General features: G+C 42.5%; 1 protein-coding gene across 1 annotated transcript in view; it reads left to right on the forward strand.

The window, feature by feature from the left end:
• ANO2 (anoctamin 2) overlaps positions 1 to 24819 on the forward strand; it is a 341667-nt gene that overhangs the window by 186571 nt on the left and 130277 nt on the right. Inside the window, exons 13-14 of the mRNA XM_058743946.1 lie at positions 2062 to 2144; positions 8381 to 8491. Coding sequence (XP_058599929.1) covers positions 2062 to 2144; positions 8381 to 8491 — 194 coding nt within the window. The remainder of the gene's footprint in view (positions 1 to 2061; positions 2145 to 8380; positions 8492 to 24819) is intronic.

The raw sequence follows: 24819 nt of genomic DNA on the forward strand, positions 1-24819 counted from the left end.
TGTTCACATGGTCAGACTTGTCTGCTTCATAGAGATGGCAGTCAGGAAGCACTCTGAGTCCCACTGTATGCAGAGCCCTCCTTAGGCGCTGAGAAGAGCGTAGGAAAAGGAGGGACGCCCTCCTCTCCACCTTGTTCTCAGGGCATCCCCAGGCCAATGCCAGGGTTGGGAGGTCACGGTGCACTGACATTAAGAAGCCTCAAATCCACAGGAGAAACTGCATGAACCCATGCACTGTAATGTAGATGCCAAGTAAAACAAACAGCCTTTAGCAACTGCACATTCAGCTGGTCTGTAGGTGTTCTGCTTAGTTCTGTGCTGTGCCCTTGGTAGAGCTGAGGAAATTTATGGCCCTGTTACTGCACTGCTCTGCATGGTGCAGCAACAGGTGCCCAGGCTCTTCCCATGCTTGGTGTCCAGGTGAGGGGGTGGCCTCAGGGAGTGTCACTTTCCTTTTTGTCCAGGGCACCAGACCTAAAGGACAGTTAGGAGTGTGGAGGAGAGGGTGTCCCAAGCCTGATCCTATGGGCGAGGTGGGGCTTGAGTGGTTCAGCAGAGGATGAGGGTAGACAGTGGAGGGCACCATAGGAGAGCGGGACAGTGTGCATGAGTTGGGGGCGAGGAGGGTAACAAGGAGATGACTTAGCAGCAGTGCAAGTGTGAGGTTGTGTGTTGACAAACCGAGGGAATGGATTCAGACAGATGGGTTGGGCCGCATATACAGGATCCCCCCATCCAGAGAGAAGAACTAGGCAATAAGGAGCCATTGAAAGTTTAGATGGGGGAGAGTGGGCATCTGCCCTCTCCCCACCCCTTCTTCACAGCCCAAATGCCATTGTTTTCGACTCCACTCAGATGGTTTCTCTGGCAGCTAGCGCTCCCTCTGCTGCATGTCCACAGCTCTTATCTGTGCTGTTCTTTAGGCCCTGCTCACTCCATGCCTTGTATTTTAGTTATTGACAGTCTCTCCCCATAGACTATAAACAGTTTGAGAGCAAATCCACGTTAGTTTCCCCTGATCACCCTCATGATGTCTAGAACAGTGTTGTATATGTTACAGATGATCTTAGTCAGGCCTGGTTCTTTTTGCAAGATTGGAAATTGGTTCAAGCTTGCTCAGATAACAAGAGATTTGTTGTAAGAAAGCAAGAAGCAAGCTCATGGATGCAGGTAATGACAGGCAGCCAGGTGTCTGGGGAACTGGAGCTGGAGGAGCTACCGGAAACCATGGCCCTTCCTCTGTTCAGGTGCTGCATGGCTCGTCCCATGTCTGCTTCTCTTCGTGTCTCTTAGTTTCAGTTATCAAAAGAGAGAACCAGCTTGCTCCATCAGCAGGTGTTAGGTGTTCAGTCCTGGTGTCACAAGCCCATGGGTGTTGGTTCTCCCTGGGGTGTGTTGGGCTATCCCTTTAAGGGGCTGCGGCTGGAGCCGGCAGACCTACCGGCATGCAGGTGTGGGAGGCGCACAGCAGCTACTTGCCGAACAAATGGAGGAATGGGTGAACGTCACTTAGGGGAGATTGCTCCATGAGCCACATGCAGGGGGGCTCAGAAGGCTGAGACTGGGGTCAGTTAGGAGACTGTTACATGACCTCAGGTTGGGATGAGTGGGGCCCAGAGAAGGGAAGGGTGCTGGGGACGGAAGGAAAGATGGAGAGTGAGAGCCAGCTGAGGAAGGTGCAGGAAGAAAGAATGTGTGTGGAGGCAAGATGAGGCTTGTCAAGAAAGACTACAGACCCTTCCAGTCTTATTTTCTTCATCCTTCCCTCCCTCCTTCGTGTCTTGAGGTCCGTGTTTACCCTCTCCTCATAATCTAGAAGTGGGAAAGGCGCACGCAAGCATGTGTGCATGTGTATCTCCTTTTAAATATATGGAGTGAACAGTCAGGGATGTGGAATGTTTTGATCAGTTCCAGCTAGAAGTAGAAGGAAGGGAATAAGTGCTTTAAAGAGAGTCCCTAAATTTGAAATCAGTATGTTTATCCTTCACCTCCACTGGGGAACCTAAAGGGTACTCAAAATCTTCCCTTTAAAATTAATAGAACTTTTTCTCTCTTTTTAAGCTACCATGTTTCTTGAAAACTGGAAGAGATTGCAGATGCGACTGGGCTACTTCTGGGACCTGACTGGGATAGAAGAGGAAGAAGTGAGTTTCCTTGCATACTTCTCTGGGTCCTTTCTTGGTTTCACCCTGGAAATAGATCTTCTTGAGTGAGATGACCACTTAACATTTGCTGCCACATCAATCCATTGGCTCCATGGTCTTAGCTATGGTTGATAGGCACTGAGGCCAAGAGTTCAAATCTCCACTCTTCTCTTGAGCTATAAAACATTGGACCTGATAGGTAGTCAGGTGGAAAAAGAGGTGGTATAAGAGAAAAGCCTTATGGTAGCTTTGGGATTTAACTTAACTTTTGAGATTTAATTTCTGTCTCTCATGTCATGGCTGCTAGTGTGCATGAAGCCAAAGGGTAGGAATCACTCTCATGTAGCCCAGAGCATGCATATGTAAGCCTACTGAGGGTCAAGGGAGAGGTGTGGGTGCCAGATGCTGATTGCCTTTGATGCCTGTGGAAGAAGAACCACTGAACTATTATAAGCCAGTACAGCATGTGTGAAACTGGAGGATGAGCTAAGGGCAAAGGGTAGGCCCTTCTGGAGTCTAGTTTTATGGACAGATGATATTGAAAAGACTGAAAACAAATCAGCCGTCCCCCTGGGCTCTTATGAGAACCAGGTCCACAGTCCTGATGTTGGCAAACTGGCAATGAGTAGTATGTGCATGGTTGCTCACAGTTCTTATCTGTTTCCACACACTACCAGTGACTGAACAGTAAATGTGAATATTGGGTAGGCACTCCTGATATCATGGACATTGTTGATGAGGTACTGGGAACGGTGTCTAGAAAGATCAAGGGACACTTGCATTTGCCTGAGTACCCACATGCAAAGGCTGGCCACAAGCATTATGGCGGCTACATGGAGAGCAGGCCTTTTCTGTATTCTCCCATAGTAATTGATGTGCCTTGCCTTACACTCGGGATCTTTGTGAGTCCCTATGTCTGTAGCATGACATCATTTCTTCTCCTTGATGCTATAATTGGGCAGGTGGGCATTCCATTACCATGCACTGAGTACATGGGCTCACTGTATTCCAGTCCTGTGCATTGAACATATGCCTGGGGACTGACAGCATTATGGGTTCCATGGCAAATCAGGGAATGTGCATGTGGATTCTACCTTCAGAGAGGATACAAATGAGGAAGATAAGCAACAGAGAATAATGAAGGCAGTTGCCTTTCTTGGGGGAGAATGCCCAAATGAGTGCTTCCAATAAAAGAGCTGTAGAAGTGGGACTGTGGGTGTGACCTGATTGGGACATCCTTATCCCGTTGGTTCCAGTTGCTTCAGCAGAGAGAGAGACAGGGGAGTTATGGCCAGGTATGGGGGTAGTGGTGGCGGGAGCTCCCACTCTCCTAATGAAGGGCCTAGCATGTCTCCAAAGAAGAGAAGAAGAAACATCCTGGCATCCAAGCCTGCCTGGGGCCAGAGACCAGCTAAGTGTGTGGGCTAAGTAGAGCTGAGGATGCCAGCAAGTCTCTGTTAGGAGGTATAAACACATTCACACAGAGAAAGGCATTGGTTGTGACTCAGTTCCCTCAAAATCTCAGTCACAGGCCCCTGCCAGGGGTGGCCATATGATCCATTTTCTTTTAGTAGCCAGGTTTCCTGTTTTCTGATGAACCCAGCGAGCAGTGGTAACTTCATGGGAGGTACATGATTTCAGGAACTCATGTGCAGGGTGAGAGTGGTCTGGCCAAGACTGGGTTTACCACAATGAGGTGGTCCTCATGGGTTCTGGTCACTCCTGATGGGTGAGGTTACTGCAAGGCAGGTTGGTTCTACAGCATGGTTGGTGTGCCCTGAGTGTGCAAGCCCAGGGCCAGGCATGGCTGAGAGGAAGGGAGGACAACCTTGTCTTTTCCTTTAATGTGTTTATATTTCAAACTAGGATATCAAACACACTTTAAGTTTAGTTCAGTCTGAACATACCCAGTAAGCACCAACTATGTACCAAGTTTTGATATGCAATATGGAATTATGTCGGGTGGTCTCTGAGCATCTCCAAAAGGTTCTATTCAACTAGGGTGCTGTCTGGTCTCTAATATTTAGAACACAATGGTAAATATGTGATAGAAATTCCTTCTGGCTAATGTAGCCAGAAGAAGAAATGCCTTTTTAAAAATTTGTTTTGTTTTTATCAGAGTTTTGAAGACTGGTCAAATTCCACTGAAGAAAATTTCAAAGGGAAGAAAGGGTACCCACAGGAGGAAACAGCAGGCAGAAGTCTTGATCCGGGAAGCCAGGGGTATAGATCAGAAACAGTGAGATGATGGGAAGGTGCAGTTGGCTGTGGGAACAGGTTTGGGGATGTAGTGGTGGACAAAGCAACAAATATAGGCATGCACTCAGGTCGGGGCGGTTACTGATGGCTGCTGTGCATCTCCTGTAGGTCATGGGAAGTCATGGAGGGCAGGATAGGAAGGTGTTTATGACTTTACAAGATTCCTTATCTGAAGTGTCGTGGGCAGGTTTAACCTGCATTCAGGCGAGGAGCAAGAGGATGGCGGGTATGACTTGGGCATTGGGGAGAGGGAGGCAGGGGCCCTTGGAGGTCATGATTAGAAGTTATTTCTATTTTAACCAGATGGTATCTCTAGGAATCAGGAATATTCCCATGGTCAGCTGTCTGTAGTTCTAAGACGTTATGCTTCCCCATGGTCTTCACTAGGAAACACTTACCTCCTCAGGGGAGAGGAGAGTGGTTAACTCACTGGGACAAAGGCTCATTTCCCCTCTGTCCTTCCCACCTGGGGGGAACCCACCACGTGGGCCACCCCAGGAAGGGTTAAACAAGTGGGATGCCTCAAGTCTAGGTTGTAAACCAGGGAGAAGTGGAAGGAGGCTAGAGACTGCTTTCTTTCAGGGCAGGGAAGGACGTGAAAAACCAAACCCAAGAGCCAACACTTCTTGGGTCAGTGTGTCCCCTGCCTGAGGGGCTTCCCTGTGGAACCAGCAGGGGCACCTCAAGGGATTTACTTTGGATTCAGTTCTTGTTGAAGGGAGGCCTGCAAGATCTCAAGAGTCTTTCCCTGTGAGGTGGGATGATCTTCAGCTCAGTGGGCCTCATTTGCCTCATTAGCTTCTGTCAGACCCCAGGTGTTCCTCTTAGAGAGTGTGGCCTTGTCTGAACACAGATATCCTCCCCTCAATCTCTCTCCCATCCATCATCTGTCATATCAAGCTTTAGATGACCCAGCTGGTTTCCTATCACATAGGAAGCAAAATCCTCTACCTGCCTTTTCTGACCTCAGCACATGTCATTCTCCTCCTTGCTCAGACCTTCCAGCCATGTAGACCTTCATTCTTTCCCATGCTTGTTCTAGTCTTTGCACTGGCTGTCACCTCTGCCTAGAATGCTGCAGTCTCCACATGGCCTATCCTTTCTTGACTTTTCCATACCAAAACATTACCGTCCTCTGACTGGCCTTCTCAGAATCCCCATTCTAAAGCAGCCATCCTATTTTATTTCTTCCGTTGTTCTTATCCCTATCTGCTGGTTTCTTATGTGTGTGTGTGTTTGCTTACTGTCACCTTCCTCCACTTGAAGATAAGCTCCTCGAGAGGAGGGACCCATTGTGACCTCAGAGCTTGGAAAAAGGCTCAGAGCACAGTAGGAGCTTGGGAACTCTTTGATGAAGGCACTTGTTGAACATATCTCTGGATTTACCTCTTTAGATCATCTCAGAGAAGGCTGGTCCTGAGTTGGCCTGGTGCCATCCTTCAGCCAGTTCCTGAGGAGACCAACCAGGTGGAAGTAGCCTTGGGAAATATTTCCCGGAGTCTTGGTGGGAGGAGTTATATGTTTGTGATGATTTTATATCAGACCACCAATCCAGAGAGGCCATGTATGGGGAACATCAGAAATAAGAAGGACCTATCCATGGCTGGGTGCATTGGAGCAACCCTCACAGGGACTAGATTCTGCTCTGGCCATGAGCTCAGTTGTCCAGCCCTCTGCCTTTGAAGAATTCTGTAACCTCACCTGACCTTCTTGGCTACCAACAGAGAGATCCTTGTCTGACCTGCCTCAGCTAGATGCAGAGCAGCCTAACTCTGCTTTGAGAGTCTTGGACTTCTGTTTATGCACCAAGAATGCTCGGCTTGTTCCAAACAGAGGAGGGGTTCTGAATGGGGGCCCAGTGTGGGGTGAGGTGAGCCATAGCCACCACTAGAGGAATGCAGAGACATGCCTGATGGCGTGGCACGTCTTTGGAAAGTCAGAGGCAGGTTGAGAGCAGCCTCCTAGTCAAGTAGGGGAAGTTCCTCAGCCCCTTTTCAGGGTATGAAAGGTAGAAACAACTCTAGCTTGAGGGGGGTTAGAATCCACATTATGGTACTCACCAAAAGGATATTGCTATGGTTTTTTAATTAAAATCTTCCATGGAGGGGCACCTGGGTGGCTCAGTCGGTTAAGCATCTGACTTCAGCTCAGATCATGATCTTGTACTCCATGAGTTCAAGCCCCACATCAGGCTCTGTGCTGACAGCTCAGAGCCTGGAGCCTGCTTCAGATTCTATGTCTCCTTCTCTCTCTGCCCCTCTACCTCCCATGCTTGCTCTCTCTCTCTCAGAAATAAACATTAAAAAAATAAAAAATCTTCCATGGAAATAATATAGATAAAAAGTGGCCAGATTTCAGAGGCCATGGAGGACAATTTCAAACCCCATTTCTCAAAGTATTCCTATAGGATGTTAATTTTTGGAGCAAAGGGTTTTTTTGTAAGAAATGGTGGCTTTAAAAAAATTAAGCAAGTGTCTTCACAGTAAAACTTTTCAGAGCTTCTAATATGCTCATTGTGACTCTCAGGTGATACCTTATATGGGCTTTTCCAATCTCTTAGACCCTGAAATCCCTTTTTAGCTAAAACTCTTTTGGCACACACATTAGGAAATGATGTGGTAGAGAATGGATGAAGGTGAGAGACAAAATCAGTGAGCTTCACAAGCATTTAGAGATTCCCGGGTGCTCTGCATGGTGCTAATTACTGTGAAAAATACAAAATAAGACAGTTTTGGTAGCAGATCCTCATATTAGGAGACTCTCACATGCAAAACAGCTAGGAAAAAATAAAAGAAATATACATAATTGAGAACTATTTGTGGTACAAACTATGCAACTCTAGGCTATTCAAGAGGAAGGAGATTCCCCCAGGCATGCTGCTGCAGAGAAGTCCTGGAAGGGACGGGACTGATGCATCCTTGGAGATTGGTAATGACAGGGTGCCTTAAAACCCTTCAATAGCATCACCCCCTGTTGCAGTGGTTATGCTTATAAGTCACATGCATGGTTTCTCCTCTCCAATGTTATGAATGTCCTGGGAAAGCCAAAGACTGGTCAGGAGCCTAGCTTGTTTGGCTTTTGGAATCTCTGACGTCTGAGCAGTGGTAAAGAAATGTGTGTACTCTGGGTCAACTCTGAGCCAGTGCCTGAACCCTTGCCTACAACTTATCGATAAATGATGCGGGAACATGAAGTCCTCACACCTGTAGATATTTGTCCTTGGACGCTGTAGGGAAGACCTGCCAATGAGGCCAGGTGTACACTGTTAAATTCTCTTTGAAGTAAGTCCTGCATCTTCCTGCTTCAGCATCTGCATTGGTTTGACCGTAGTCCTCTTGATTAGTTAGTCTCTTTCCCCTGCCTGGTGACTCACTATTCAGGTTTATATTGCTGAATGGCTCAGTGATATCTCTTGAGCATTGGTGTACTTGCCAATGAGTTAGTCACCTAGGTTGTACAGGAAACAGGTTCAGGCAAGTGAGTTTTAAGATTCCCTGTGGCCATCTTTAGCTTTGATGTTTATTGGTCGCCATTTTAGCTTGCAGAATAATGGAGCAGGAAGTTTTGCTGTTGCCCTAACTCCCAGCTGTGGGGCACATCTGTTTCTCTGGCTGGGATTTGGCTCATTGAAACTTAAAGTTTGAGGTATGAGGATAGTTAGTAGGACAACCAGATGCTTCTGTTTGTATCAGCTGCCCAGTTAATGTTTCCTCTCTCCTTTCTCAACACTGGCGCCATCCCCAGGAACGTGCCCAGGTTTGGTTTTCAGTGTGGTAACAACTATTGTGTGTTCCTTCCCTCTCCCCCACATTGTGTTCCTGGTCTAGACTCCTTGTGATCGTGTGTAGTGTTCATATCCAAATAGCATTCGATTCTAAGTCCTGACTTTATACCGTACTCGTAGTGTCTGATTATCACCCACAGGCCAGGGGCTCTTCTGCCTGCTTACCTACTACTCTTTGACTCTTGGGTTTTAGGAACACTCCCGGCCTGAGTATGAAACCAAAGTTCGAGAGAAAATGTTAAAGGCAAGTGGCAAGTCGGTGGTCCAGAAATTGGGCACCAATATGGCTGAGGATGAAGATGAGGTAAGTTGCTGGTGCTTGTTGCTTGCCATCTTCTTCGTTTCTGAAGGTGCTTTGTCATTTCATTTGGAATGCCTTCATCAGAGACTGGGCTGTGAGAAGAGGTTGACAGGAGTGGGACAGGAGGGGATGATTCATGACACATTCCGTTGACCTGCACTCAGAGCAGGCTTTTGCCATGACTTGATTTGTCTCTCTTTCTGGATGGTGGTGTCTGGCCAAAATGGGAGAGTAGGTTGGAGAAGAAAGAAACAGTTTCAGTGCAGGACTGAATCACCTAAATACCTAATAATGATAACTACCACCATACTAACTAGCACAATGGCAGTTAACCCTTGTCGAATGCTTGCTCTAGGCTAGATGCCATTCTAAGTGCATTATATTATCTTATTTTCATGGTAAATTTATGATGCTGGCATTCTTATTAGGCAAATGAAAACTAATGACAAAAGTTATGTTCATAGCTTAAGTCAGTTGCCAGAAGTCACCCAGCCAGTAAATGGTGAGTAGATCTGGGATTCTGTACATCTCTGACGGTCTGTGCATCTAACCACTACATGCAATACTGCCCTTCGAGTGCAGTGAAGAAGTCCAAGCAAGACATGGCTCTTAGGGCCAGCCGAGGCAAATTCATGCCTGTGTTCACTTGAGCTACTCATATAAAGTTCCTTACATTTCATTTTATCTGGGTGGGCTTTCACAAGTAGGAATGTGATGGTGAACATGTCTTCCGAGTCCTATTTCTGAGTTTTACGGTGGCATTCAGACATTAAAACAGAGCTTCAGAATCTGTGCTGTGATCTGTAAATACGCATAGTGTGTGTGAGCTGGGGGTACAGTGTGGGGGGCTCCTCTTTGGCAGTGCCTGTCTTCTCTGAGTGCCACCCTTCTTTGAAACTGTGTGTGTGTGTGTGTGTGTGTGTGTGTGTGTGTGTGTGTGTGTTTATGTCTTTCCTAATCTGGTTCCTGAAAAAAATCAACAAGATTGGAAATCTGTTGTTTTTGCATGTGTCTTTTCTCCATCTTGGCTTTGAATTCAAATTTCATTTAATTTTACATTCTTAAAGTTGGAACCATTCATGTTAACATGCAAATTTATTCAAGCACCAAAACAGAAGAATGTGGTGTTTTTGAGGCCAGAACACTGGCTTTTTTCTTCTTTCTTTCTTTCTTTTCTTTCTTTCTTTCTTTCTTTCTTTCTTTCTTTCTTTCTTTCTTTATCTCTTTCTTTCTTTCTTTCTTAAAGAAAACAGGACTTAGAAGAGAAAGAGCGTGGCTCTCTGAGTTATTATTTTTTTTTTTTCCTAGACAAAAAGTAAGTCCAAGACCACCAATTATTCAGGGAAATAATGAATTCATTCTTAGGACAGACTAATCATCACCACCACCCTCATCAGAAAGCAAGAATTCTGTGTTCTCAGCTTTAGCAACTCCATGCAACCTTCTTTCTCCACCCTAGAGCAATATACAATGGATAATTTTATGGAAATCACATGTAACTTTTATTGACCACTGACTCATTTAATTTTAATTCCATGGACGGGAATGCCAAGGAGCTGGAATTGCGTACATTGAGACTGTGGTTCTAATATAAACTTTGCTTGGATATATATGCATGATAGGTCACATAACTTTCAGGAACCATGAATAATTGAAAAACATCTGAATGCATTATGAATGATACATATGTTTATGTTTTAGCATTCAACATCTATTTCCATTACACTGTTGAGAATGCAAAGCTCAAAGCATCTAATGTCTTATGGGCACTGGGGAGAAAATGACCTTCCTGATTGAGCAGTGAGAGATGAAAATGGCTTGGAATGTGATTGTCAACATCCTTCTTCTGTTCCCTCCATTCTGTTAATACTATAAATCTTCTGTTCCTGCTGTAAGTCTAGCCAAAGATGGGAGATGAAGGGAGGAGCACGTGCTGCTGTCTGATGGGAGGGATGCTGCTCTTGCCTACTGGAAGAGTTGAGGTCAATACCCACTGTATAACATGGCTCTGGAGACCCTCTCATGTGTGGGATATTTAGGAAAGGCCCCTTCTGCTGGGGAATAGACAGGGACAAAGAACCAAAATTTAGCTGGTGGTCTTGGATATGCCTCTTTCATCCCAGAGGATCCTCTTGGCTCTGCCTTGACTGTGACCCCGAGTCTGCATATCCTCACCTCTCTTTACTTTCCTTCCAGTTGGATGATAAGCTACCACTTATTGAGACCCAGAGCAGTATGGGAATTTGCCCAAGACCATATAATGTGTGTGGGGAAGCTGGTAGTCAAACTTAGCTTCACCCGATCCCCAAGGCCTATTGCTTTTTTTTTTTAATTTTGAAGATATCAACCCCATTTTTAAAGACCTCTTTATTGAGATTTAGTCCTCAGACCATAAAATTCACTCACATAAAATGTACGATTCAATAGCTTTTAGTATATTCACAGATTTGTGCAGCATTTCTACCATCTAAGTTTAAAATATTTTTTTAAGGTTTATTTATTTACTTGATGAGAGAGAGAGAGCAAGCGAGCACACAGGGAAGGGGCAGAGAGAGGGAGAGAGAGAATCCAAAGTAGGCTCCACACTGTCAGTTGCTGAACCTGATGCGGAGCTGGGACTTACAAACCGTGAGATTATGACCTGAGCCGAAATCAAGAGTAAGATGCTTAACCAACTGAGCCACCCAGGCACCCCTCAAATATTTTTATCACCCCAAAAATAAACTCTATACCTAGTAGTTATTAAACTCTGGAAAAACAACTAATCTACTTTCTTTTTCTATAGATTTGCCTATTCTGGGGCCCCTGGGTGGCTCAGTCAGTGAAGCATCTGACTCTTGGTTTCAGCTCAGGTCATGATCTCACGATTCATGAGTTCAAGCTCTGCATCGGGCTCCATACTGACAGCGCAGAGCCTGTTTGGGATTCTCTCTCTTCTCCTGTCTCTCTGACCCTCCCGCATGCACACTTTCTCCCTCTCTCTTCTCTGTTTCTCTCTTTCAAAATAAATAAATAAAATACAATAAAAAATAATTTGCCTATTTGGGTTTTCATGTCAATGGTATCATGAAAAATGTAGTATTTAGCTGCTTTCACTTGGAAAAATGTTTTCCTGATTCATCCATGTTTTAGCTACATCAGTATTTCATACTTTTTTATTGCCAAGTAATATTACATAGTTTAGATATACCTCCTTTATCAATTGGTATGATAAAGCCACTTGGATGGCTTCCACCTTTGGGCTGTTATCAATAATGGTGCTATGAATATGTGTGTACAAGTTTTTGTGTGGATGCATGTTTTCATTTCTCTTGGATTTATAGGTAAGAGTGGAATAATTGGGTCACACAGTAGCTCCATATTTAACAAGTTGAAGACCTGCCATACTATTTCCCAAAGTAACTGTACCATTTTACAGTCTAACCATACAATGTATGGTTTCTCCACATCTCAGCAACACTTGCTATTATCTTTTTTATTTTATCTATCCTAGTTGTGTGAAGTGGCATTTCACTATGGTTTTAATTAGCATATCTCTAATGACTAATAATGTTGAACATCTTTTCTTGTACTTATTGGCTGTTTGTATGCCTTCTTTGGAGAAATGCCTATTCAAATCCTTTGCCCATTTTTTACTTTTTATTTTATTTTTATTTTTTTTAAGTTTATTTATTTATTTATTTTGAGAAAGAGAGAGTGGGGGGAGGGACAGAGAGAGAGGGAGAGAGAATCCTAAGCAGGCTCCACGCTGTCAGTGCAGAACCCAAAGCGGGGCTTGATCTCATGTACTGTGAGATCCTGACCTGAGCCGAAATCAAGAGTTGGACATTTAACCGACTGTGCCACCCAAGTGCCCTCTTTGCCCATTTTTTAAATTGTTCTCTTATGATCATATTGTAAGAGTTATTTAATAATCTAAATACCAATCCAATATATAATATGATTTACAAATATTTTCTCCTGTTGTTTTTTAATTGTATTGATGATACAATTCAAAGCACAAAAAGTTTTGTTGTAATTCAAATTATATGTATTTCCTTTTGTCACTGGTGCTTTTGCATCATATCCAAGAAATCATTGCCTAGTTCAAGGTCATAGACATATACTCCTAGGTTTTCTTCTAAGGGATTTTTGTGTTGGCTCTTACATTTTTAGGTGTATGATCCATTTTGAGTTAATTTTTATGTATTAGTTAACTAACTAAGGTGTCCAAATTCTTGTTTTTTGTTTGATTTTGCATGTGGATATTCAATTGTCTAGCACTATTTGTTGAAAGACTATTAATCTACTGAATTATATTGACATCCTCATCAAAAATCTATTCAATATAAATGTAAGAATTTGTTTCTGGACACTCAATTGTATTCTGTTAACCTATGTGTCTATCTTTATGCCAGTGCCACATTGTCTTGATTACTACACTTGTGTAATAAGTTTTGAAATTGGGAATGTGACTTTGACTTTGTGCTTCTTTTTCAAAATTGTTTTGATGATTCTGGGTGCCTTGCATTTCCATATGAATTTCATAACCAGCTTAACAATTTCTGTAAAAAACACATGCTAGGATTTGTGATAGGAACTGAGTTGAATCTATAGGTTAATTTAGGAATATTGCCATCATAATACTATTAAGTCTTTTTTTTTTAATTTTTAGTGTTTGTTTATTTTTGAGAGAGAGAGAGAGAAAGAGCGAGAGAGCAGGGTAGGGAGAGGGAGAGAGAGGGAGACACAGAAACTGAAAAGGCTCCAGGCTCTGAGCTGTCAGCACAGAGCCTGATGTGGGGCTTGAACCCATAGACCATGAGATCTTGACCTGAGCCAAAGTCGGACATTTATCCGAATGAGCTACCCAGGCGCCCCACACTATTCTTATAATCTATGAGCGTGATGTATCTTTCTATTTATTTAGATCTTATTTAGTTCCTTTCAACAATGTTTTATATTTTCAGTGTAGAAGTCTTATACATATTTTGTTAAATTTGTTTGTAATTATTTTATTCTTTTTTTTTTTTTTTTTTTTTTTCAACGTTTTTAATTTATTTTTGGGACAGAGAGAGACAGAGCATGAACGGGGGAGGGGCAGAGAGAGAGGGAGACACAGAATCGGAAACAGGCTCCAGGCTCCGAGCCATCAGCCCAGAGCCTGACGCGGGGCTCGAACTCACGGACCGCGAGATCGTGACCTGGCTGAAGTCGGACGCTTAACCGACTGCGCCACCCAGGCGCCCTATTTTATTCTTTTTGATGCTATTGCGAATCGTTCTTAATTTCTGTTTTGCATTATTCATTGCTAGCATATAGAAATATAATTGATTTTGTGTATTGATTTTGTATCCCACAACTTTGGTGAACTCATTTTTTAATTCTAATAGTTTTTAGTGAACTCCTTATGATTTTCTATGTATAAGATCATGTTATCTGTGAATAGAGATAGTTTTACTTCTTCCTTTCCCAATCTGGATGCATTTTATTTCTGTCTCTATCTCTTTTTTTCTAGCTAATTGCTCTGACTACAATCTCTTGTACAATGTTGAATAGAAGTGAGGAGAACAGACTTCCTTGTCTTGTTCTTGATCTTGATCTTAGGAGAAAAAAAAATTAGTCTTTCACCATTAAGTGTGATGTTAGCTGTGGCCCATTGCTTTTTTGTTCTCTCTTTGTAAGGCTTCCCAGAAAACAATTTACATCACATGAACACGATGCTTATTTGAAATGAAACATTCTATACTGTAATGAGGTGGTAACTACATGTCCACATTCGGGAGAGACAGTGTGGTATGGCCCAAGGCTGGCTGGCTGGGTCATGGTACTCTCATCAGGTAGTTGAGCTTTTCTCTGGGTCTTTTCTGCTTCGGCTGTCACATGGGAAGATTGAGTTATAGCCTCTGTGGTTCTGAGAGTTGGTGACTTTCTTTGTTTATGTGAGAGATGATGTTGGCCGTTAGCCCATAACTTTGGGGCATAGACTGTCTCTTATTTGTCTTAGGTGGTGTTAATTTGGATATTCTTACATCTGTTTTTTAAATATGCCTTTTTAAAAAGTTTTACTTTAATTCCAGTTAGTTAACAACAGTGTAATATTAATTTCAGGAGTATAATATAGTGATTCCACACTTCCATACAACACCCGGTGCTCAAGTGTCCTTAATCCCTATCACCTACTTAACCCCTCCCCCTGCCCACCTCCCCTCTGGTAACCATCAGTTTGTTTTCTATAGTTAAGAGTCTGTTTCTTGGTTTGCCTCTCCCTCTTTCTTTTTTTCCCCTTTGCTCATTTGTTTTGTTTCTTAAATTCCACATATGAGTGAAATCATATGGTATTTGTCTTTCTCTGACTTATTTCGCTTAGCATAATACTCTGTAGCTCCATCCATGTCTTTGCAAATGGCAAGATTTAATTCTTTTTTATAGCTCAGTAATATTCCTCTGTGTGTGTGTGTGTGTGTGTGTGTGTGTGTGCGCGTGTGTGGTATATATACCACCTCTTCTTTATCCATTCATCAGTTGATGGACTCTTGGGCTATTTCCATAATTTGGCTATTGTAGATAATGCTGCTATATGCATCAGGGTGCATGTATCCCTTTGAATTAGCATTTTTGTATCCTTTGTTTTTAATTTTTTTTTAACCTTAATTTTTTTGAGACAGAGAGAGACAGAGCATGAATGGGGGAGGGTCAGAGAGAGAGGGAGACACAGAATCCAAAACAGGCTCCAGGCTCTGAGCTGTCAGCACAGAGCCCGAGGTGGGGCTTGAACTCACAGACCCTGAGATCACGACCTGAGCCAAAGTCGGATGCTCAACCGACTGAGCCACCCAGGCGCCCCCGCATTTTTGTATCCTTTGGGTAAATAACCTAGTAGTGCAATTGCTGGATCATAGGGTAGTTCTGTTTTTTTTTTTTTTTAATGTTTATTTTTGAGAGAAAGAGAGACAGAACATGAGCAGGGGAGGGGCAGAGAGAGAGGGAGACACAGATTCTGATGCAAGTTCCAGGTTCCAAGCTGTCAGCACAGAGCCCTATGTGGGGCTTGGGCTCACAACCGTGAGATCATGATTTGAGCCAAAGTCATATTCTTAACCAACTAAGCCATCCAGGTGCCCCAGGATAGTTCTATTTTTAACTTTTTGAAGAACCTCCATACTGTTTTCCAGAGTGGCTGCACCAGTTTGCATTCCCACCAACAGTGCCAGAGGGTTCCTTTTTCTCCACATCCTCGACAACACATGTTGTTCTTGCATTTTTTATTTTAGCCATTCTGACAGGTGTGAAGTGATATCTCATTTTGATTTGTATTTCCCTGATGATCAGTGATGTTGAGCATCTTTTTATGTGTCTGTTGGCCATTTGTATGTCTTCTTTGGAAAAATGTCTTTTCATGTCTTTTGCCCATTAAAAAAATTTTTTTTAAGTTTATTTATTTTTGAGAGAGAGATAGAGCAAGTGGGGGACGGATAGAGAGAGGGGGAAAGAGAGAATCTCAAGAAGGCACCACACTGTCAGCATGGAGTATGATGTGGGCTTCAACTCACAAATTATAAGATCATGACCTGAACCAAAACCAATAGTTGAATGCTCAACTGACTGAGCCACCCAGGCGCCCCATCTTTTGCCCAATTTTTAATTGGATTATTCATCTTTGGGGTGTTGAGTTTTAGAAGTTCTTTATATATTTTGGATACTAATCCTTTATCAGATATGTCATTTGCAAATATCTTCTCCCATTCCATAGATTGCCTTTTTGTTTTAGTGATTGTTTTCTCATTGTGCAGAAGCTTTTTATTTTGATGAAGTCCCAATAGTTTATTTTTGCTTTTGTTTCCCTTGCTTCAGAAGACATATTTAGAAGGAAGTTGCTACAGCAGATGTCAAAGAGGTTACTGCCTGTGTTCTCCTCTAGGCTTTTTATGGTATCAGGTCTTGCATTTAGATTTTTTTAAATTTTTAAATTTTTAAATTTATTTTTGAGAGAGAGAGACAGACAGACAGACAGAGCGAGAGCTGGGGAGGAGCAGAGAGAGAGAGAGAGAGACACCAAATCTGAAGCAGGCTCCGGGCTCTCAGCTGTCAGCACAGAGCCCGACATGGGACTCAAACTCACAAACCGTGAAATCGTGCCCTGAGCCGAAGTTGGATGCTTAACTGACTGAGCCACCCAGGCACCCCTCAGGTCTTACATTTAGGTCTTTAATCGGTTTTCCATTTATTTTTGTGTATGATATAAGAACATGGTCCAGTTTCCTTCTTTTCCATGTTGCTGTCCAGTTTTGCCAACATCATTTGTTGGAGAGGTTGTCTTTTTCCCATTGAATATTCTTTCCTGCTTTGTTGAAGATTAATTGACCATATAATTGTGGTTTCATTTCTGGGTTTTATGATCTATTAATCTATACGTCTGTTTTTATGCCAATACCATACTGTCATGATTTCTACAGCTTTGTTAGATAAGTTGACGTCTGGAATTGCGATGCCTCTAGCTTTGCTTTTCTTTTTCAAGGTTCCTTTGGCCATTTGGGGTCTTTTGTGGTTCCATATAAATTTTAGGATTGTTTGTTCTAGCTCTGTGAAAAATGCTATTGGTATTTTAATAGAGATTCCATTAAATGTGTAGATTGCTTTGGATACTATAGACATTTTAACAATATTTGTTCTTCTAGTCCATGAGCATGGAATGTTTTTCCATTTCTGTATGTTATCTTCAATTTCTTTCATCAGTGTTTTATGGTTTTCAGAGTACAGGTCTTTTGCCTCATTGGTTAGGTTTATTCATAGGTATCTTACTGTTTTTGGTGCAGTTGTAAGTAGGGTTGATACCTTAATTTCTTTTTCTACTGTTTCATTATTGGTATACAGAAATGCAGAAGATTTCTATATATTGGTTTTGTATCCTGTGATTCCACTGAATTTGTTTATTAGCTCAACAGTTTTTTGGTGGAGTCTTTTGGGTTTTCTGTATGTAGTATCATGTCATCCGCAAATAGTGAAAGTTTTACTTCTTCCTTGCTGATATGGATGCCTTTTATTTCTTTTTGTTGTCTGCTGTGGCTAAGACTTTCAGAACTATGTTAAATAATAGTGGTAAAAGTGGACATCTCTGTCTTGTTCCAGACCATAAAGGAAAAGCTCTCAGTTTTTCCCTATTGAGGATGATAATAGCTGTGGGTTTTTCATTTATGGCCTTTATTATGCTGAGGTGTTCCCTCTAAACGTACTTTGTTGAGGGTTTGTATCATGAATGGATATTGTGCTTTGTCAGCTGTTTTTTCTGCATCTATTGAGAGGATCATATGGTTCTTATCCTTTCTTTTATTAATGTGGTGTATCATGTTGGTAGATTTGCAAATATTGACTCACCCTTGCAACCCAGAAATAATTCTCACTTGATTGTGATGGGTGATTTTTTTTAATGTACTGTTGGTTTCTATTTGCTAGTATTTTATGGAGAATTTTTGCATCCATGTTTATCGGGGATATTGGCCTGTAGTTCTCTTTTTTAGTGGAGTCTTTATCTGGTTTTGGTATCAGGGTAATGCTGGCTGCATAGAATGAATTTGGAAGTTTTCCTTCTTTTTTCATTTTTTAGAATAGTTTGAGAAGAATAGGTATTAACTTTATTATTATTTAAAAAATTTTTTTTAATGTTTATTTATTTATGAGACAGAGAGAGACACAGCATGAATGGGGGAGGGGCAGAGAGAGAGGGAGACAGAATCAGAAGCATGCTCCAGGCTCTGAGCTGTCAGCACAGAGCCCGATGCGGGGCTCGAACTCACAAACTGTGAGATCGTGACCTGAGCTGAAGTCGGCCACTCAACCTACTGAGCCACCCAGGCACCCCTTAACTTTAAATGTGTGGTAGAATTCACCTGTGAAGCCATCTGGCCCTGGATTTTTGTTTTTTGGGAGTATTTTGATTACCGATTAAATTTCTCTGCTGGTTATCAGTCTGTTCAAGTTGTCTGTTTCTTTTGTTTCAGTTTTTCTGGTTTATATGTTACTAGAAATTTGTCCATTTCTTCCAGGTTGTCCAATTCGTTGACATATAGTTTTTCATAATATTCTCTTATAATTGTATTTCTGTGCTGTTAGTTGTTATTTCTCCTCTCTCATTTGTTGTTTTACTTGTGATTTTATTTATTTGGGTCCTTTATCTTTTATTTTTGATAAATTTGGCTAGAGATTTATCACTTTTATTAATTTTTTCAAATAACCAGCTTCCTGGTTTCATTGATCTGTTCTATTGTTTTTTGTTTTTTTTTTAGTTTCTATATCATTTATTTCTGCTCTTATATTTTTATTTCTTTTCTTCTGCTGGCTTTAGGCTTTATTTTCTTTTTCTAGCTCCTTTACATGTAAGGGTATATTGTTTATTTGAGTTTTCTTGCTTCTTGAAGTAAGCCTGTATTGCTATATACTTGCCTCAGAACTTCTTTTGCTGCATCTCAAACGTTTTGGACAATTTTGTTTTCATTTTAATTTGTTTCCATATATTTTTAAATTTCTTCTTTGATTTTCTGGTTGACCCATTCATTGTTTAGTAGCATGTTGTTTAACCTCCATGTATTTTTGGTCTTTCCAAATTTTTTCTTGTGTTTGACTATTTTCATAGTGTTGTGGGCAGAAAAGAGGCATGGCATGATTTCAACATTTTTGTATTTGTTGAGGCCTGTTTTGTTAACTAATATGTGATCTATTCTGCAGAATGTTCCATGTGCACTTGAAAAGAATGTGTATTCTGCTGTTTTAGGATGGAGTGCTCTGAATATATCTGTGAAATCCATCTGGTACACTGTGTCATTCAAAGCCATTGATCCTTGTTTATTTATTTAAAAAAATTTTTTTTTTAACGTTTATTTATTTTTGAGACAGAGAGAGACAGAGCATGAACAGGGGAAGGGCAGAGAGAGAGGGAGACACAGAATCTGAAACGGGCTCCAGGCTCTGAGCTGTCAGCACAGAGCCCGACGTGGGGCTCAAACTCACGGACCGTGAGATCATGACCTGAGCCGAAGTTGGACGCTTAACCACCTAAGCTACCCAGGCGCCCCATCCTTGTTTATTTTGTTTACATGATCTGTCCATTGATGTAAGTGGGGTGTTAAAGACCCCTACTATTATTGTGTTATTATCAATGAGTTCCTTTATGTTTTTTTAAATATGAAATTTATTGTCAAATTGGTTTCCATACAACACCCAGTGGTCATCCCAAAAGGTGCCCTCCTCAATACCCATCACCCACCTCCCTCCCTCCCACCCCCCATCAACCCTCAGTTTGTTCTCAGTTTTTAAGAGTCTCTTATGTTTGTTTTTAATTGTTTTATATATTTGGGTACTCCCATGTTAGGTGCATAAATACTTACAGTTGTTAGATCTTCTTGTTGGATTTTCCCTTATGATTATATAATGTCCTTCTTTAGCTCTTGTTACAATCTTAGTTTTAAAGTCTAGTTCATCCAATATAAGTGTTGCTATTCCAGCTCTCTTTTGACATCCATTTGCATGATAAATGTTTCTCCATCTCCACCCTTTCAATCTGCAGGTGTCTTTTGGTCTGAACTGGGTCTGTTGTAGGCTTCTTACATATATTCTTATGATTTTCAAGGGTATAGGCATAGTGAGGATAGTAATAATAATAAAATTCTGAGTAATATTTAAGGCTTTACATGTTTTATTTCATATAGGTCTCAAAACCATTATTATCTCCAATTTATAAATGTGAAAAGGCTGAGGATTAAAGAAATGAACAACTTGCTCAAAGCTAATATGTGGCAGAATCAGAGTATGAGCCAGGCAGTCTGACTCCAGAGCAATGCTCTTGACCACTGTGCTTCTCTGTCCTTCGAATGTTTTCCCTCAACAGATCCTCAAACATTACTAAAAAGTCATGCTTGCTTTTTCTTCCTTATATTAAGGCAAGAAGGACAAGGGTATTCATTGGAAAGACTGGAATGAGACAAACTTGCTAACCTACTTTTTCTTTAATAGTTTTGTGTAAATGCTCATGGCGTGATGCTCTGTTTCCACTGAAGACAACCATGAGTAGAATTAGCTCAGTTTACAGCAGGAGGTTCAACAGACGGTAGGAAAAATTCAGGAACATAAACATATATATGTTGTGTTTCCAAGGAAGAATCTAGAGTCTGATACTTTTAATAAAAGAATAGGCTCTCTCTCTTTCTCTTTCTACCCCAGCCCCCTAAATCAGTTTGAATCTCTTCTGGACTAGTCTGTCCTGGACCAATTTGGAGGTTTCCTCAAGTTTTCCTCCAGGGCAAGGTTTTTCTCTGTGCAGGATGATAAGGCTTGAAACTGAGTATGGCAAGATGCTGTGGATGGCAGGATTGGGGAGCAGTCCCGATCTTTCCTGTCATCCCTCTGACCTTTCACTCAGCCCCTTCTAATTCTAGCCTATGCCTCCTTTTCTTTCAATAAGCTTTGTATTAGCTAGAGTACACTCAGAAAGCAGAGCACATGCCAGTTGAGGGAAAACAATAGGAGGACCTAATTACAGAGGTGTTAGAACTGGGCAGGTAGAGGAAGCAGGAAACAGGAAGCCCAGAGATTGGCAGCTTCAGGGAATTGCTGCCATTCTTAGGACTGGAAACACAAAGAGGGAGGTGGGATTACCAGAGGCCAGGTGCCACGACCACCCAGTGGGGGCTGGAACCCTGCAGGAGGTGCAGCTACTTCTGGAGATGCCTTGGAGGAGACAGTGGAGGAGAAATACCCTGAATCTCCCCCCCTACCCTCCAGTCTCCCACCAGTGCCCCCCATTGGCCAAACCCAACTCAAAGTCAGTTGTTCACTTCTTCTGGGGAATATCGTTTTCAGGGGTCAGTACCCAAGCAGAGGAAGGGAATGGCTGAGTGGATCTGAGAGCAAGTGGCAAAGCACTGGAACATGGGTTCAGTCAGTAAGTCAGCACACCCTTACTCATTGTAGCTGATGAGCCACAGCTCCTTCCTAGCCAGGCCCTTACTTTGGGGAGTTAAGAAGCTACTGGGGCGCAGAAATAAAAATTTGGCAAAAAGCACAATAACGCCCACCACTAATAATGAGTACCCGGAAGATCAGTTGTTCAGACTGCTCATGAGTTGTGAATGTTTGTGTGAGCATGAGTGAGAGTGTGTGGTAGTATGTGTGTAGGAGAGACAGAGTGTGTGTGTGATGGGGCGGGATGTGGGGGGGTTGTCACTGGCGCGACACAGATGGGATCAGATAACCGATGGCTTCAGAGAGGAGGGGAAATGTATTTTCATGTCAAGGAACAAGGAATGTGTAGCAAGCTGGGAGGTGGCAAATGTGAGACCTAAAAGCATGTTCTCCTGTAAAACAAACCACTGAGAAGACTCTAAAGCAAACTCCTATCTAACCGGTCCCCAGAGTTTACCTCACAGGACTTGTCACCCAGCTGTTTACCCGGTGCGGGCGCGCCACCTGTGCTCCTGTGGTGGCCAGGCCCTGCCTGCGACGCTACATTTACTGAATGTTTTATGGGGAGCGTCGAAGCTAGAACATGTGCCAAAAGGAGGCCTGGGGATAGATGGGTGTTAATTTACTGTTCAGTGCACCACTCTGGGGACAATTATTTCAAAAGAAAACTCATCTAAAGTTAAAGTATTGAAACATTTATGACAGATGCCTCTGGCAGGCGCAACAGACAAAACATGTGGAATAAATTATGCATAATTGTAGGGCCTTTGACGAGGAGGCTGGGACAACAGCACCAGGAAGCTCAGGACTGTCAGCTCAGGGGGGAAGAGGGGCCCAGGGAGGGTCGGGGCTGTCCGGGCCAAGGGGGTATGGCCCAGACTTTCCACAGAGGCCCTTGGTGGTCCGTGAGAATGTTCCGTGGAACAGAGTGAAGTTCCCTCAGGCCCTCTTTGAAGGCACTAAATGACCATTTGAGGGTCAAAAAAAAAAAAAAAAAAAAAGAGAGAGATCTAAGTAATTCTCTCAGACTCTTCTTAGGGGTTAAGAAGGTTCCCCATCGGCACAGGGATTCAATGGGGACAGAAAATGACTCAGTTTGCCAAAGAGTCACATCACGAAGAGCTAAGGTGAGGCTCGAGCTTGGGTCCATTGTTGAAAGCCTCGTATTTGCATTGGTGCCCACAGTCACTAATCTTCTTTATTATCTGGGTGTTTCATAGCCTCTCACTATTACGGCTGAGTTCTAAATGCTGGCACCATTCTGGGCCTTCAGTCTCACCTGTGCTTCTGCATGAACTGAGGACTGTCAGGAAAGAGGCTGCTTCTATCCCACGCTCCTTCTGGAGGAGTCAGTCTTCTTGCTTCTCAGACCAGCCCTTACTTAAACTGATAAGGACCAACTGACCAAGGGCTGGTCAGCTCTGAAATCCAAGTCATTTATCCTTGCTCCCCTGGAATTTCTCATGTTTGATAATAAGGGCAATGAAACAGGTCACTGTGTACGATGTAGCTCCATGGGTGAAACACGGTTTACGGAGTTGAATTGTTACTGAAGGCCACCCCCCTGACAATTTCATGTACTTTTATTTACTTTATTTTATTTTATTCATTTTATTTTATATGGTTACTGATTGATTGTTATTTTCTTGTATCTTTGATTCATTGTTTCCAGCTCTGGCTCATCTATTCCTGCTTCTCACCATCCACTTCCCCTGGATCTCACTGTCTTTGTGCCATCTCTCAAGGAGAGGCTTCTGTTTCTCACCTATGGTCCCTTCCTCCCTAGGCCAGTCTTGCCAAGGGAAATGGATAAGCAAGGGTGCAGAGAAATGGATGTAGCAAGGGACTGGGGAGTCCATCTGTTTGACTATAGAATGGAGATGTCTTCTTAGGAATAGTTAAGGACTCAAATTTGGAATTTCAGGGTTCTGCATCCCTTTCCCTCATTGGTGGGACCTTGTCACCTGGCTCCACCTAGAGGAAAGGCAGGCTGGGAAATATGGTCATTGCCAGGCAGCAGCTCCAAACTAACAAAGGACAGTGGCCTTCCCCTCTATAGCATCATGATGTGAGTAGAGTGTGAACAGTTAGACTCTGGGAAGGTGCATGGAGGGAGTAGTGTGGAAAAGCCCATAGTCCTGTTCCTGACTACTACCCTTGAGAATCACTGTTATGGAAAGTGAATTCTCCTCAAGAGGGAAATGTTGTAAGGAGAAGTAAATGAGAAGTGTTCGCCTATCAGTGTATGACAAAGCCTGTTTGAGTCCTTTAGTGACTAAGTCCCTCCACTGGAATTTGGGACTCACCCCTCTCTGCACAAAATTAGCCCTATCTGAAGTGGTATTGTAGGTAAAGTTTTTGTGTTTGGGTACATTACAATTGTGGGGGTTTTTTTGTTTATAGTTATTATATATGAAAGCATTCTCGTCAAGAAAAGTTCCACATGAGAGATAAAATGAAGGGCTCCCTCATTCGCACCTCCTCCAAATGTTGTTTGTCTCCCTAGAGGTAGCTACAGATATAGTGTGGTTTGTACACTTCCAGGCCTTGCCTTGGGCACTTTGATTCATGTATGCACTTGTATTTGTTTTGGTTATGGGTTTGTTTACACACACACACACACACACACACACACACACACACACACTTAGGAGAAAGTCATGGACAGATAGTTTCATTGTGTTGACAAAGGTTGAAGCAGGAAGGCTGTGTTTTCCAAACTGTGCCCAAGACACCCCCCCAGAGTTCCACAGTGAACTCACAGAGGTATAGAATTTATAAACATTTTTGAGGGAAGCCCAGAAATACTTGATGTCTGTCAGACAGACACCACATGAACTACCCCCTTGGCTGTGTCACTGTTAACACATATGATAAGCCTTTCAATGTCATCCTGTCTTAGTGAGGTCAAGCTCTCAGTGCTTATGATACCAGTTCCGCACAAAGCCATCATAGAACCAGGAAGTGATAGTGGTCATGTCCAGTCTGATTCCAAGGTTGGTGAAGTTGGATAGTGTCCAACAGGTGAGCACATCCTTTTAGTAAGCAGTTAAGGCTCAGAATGAAATAAAATAAAATATTTTTTCTTTCCATTTGTGTGTATTTTCCCCCAAATGGCTACTAAACTTGTTAGTACAAAAACGCTCACTAGGTTCTTTGGACTCAACTACTCTGGAACTGCCAAGGGTTTCTTTTAGCCTAGGGCATTTGTGTAAAAATTACGTAGACATTAAGGGTACCACGAACTGAGAAAGTTTGGGAACTGCTGCATAAAGAACTTCCTGAGTTTTTTAGAGATTTCAGAGTGAAGTATACAGCCAAAAGCAGAACATCTTAAAGAGATAAGTAATGAGTTTTAAAGTTGCAGGAATTTGGGGCGCCTGGGTGGCTCAATCGGT

This window comes from Neofelis nebulosa, chromosome 8, assembly GCF_028018385.1.
Source record: "Neofelis nebulosa isolate mNeoNeb1 chromosome 8, mNeoNeb1.pri, whole genome shotgun sequence".
Taxonomy (NCBI): Eukaryota; Metazoa; Chordata; class Mammalia; order Carnivora; family Felidae; genus Neofelis; species Neofelis nebulosa.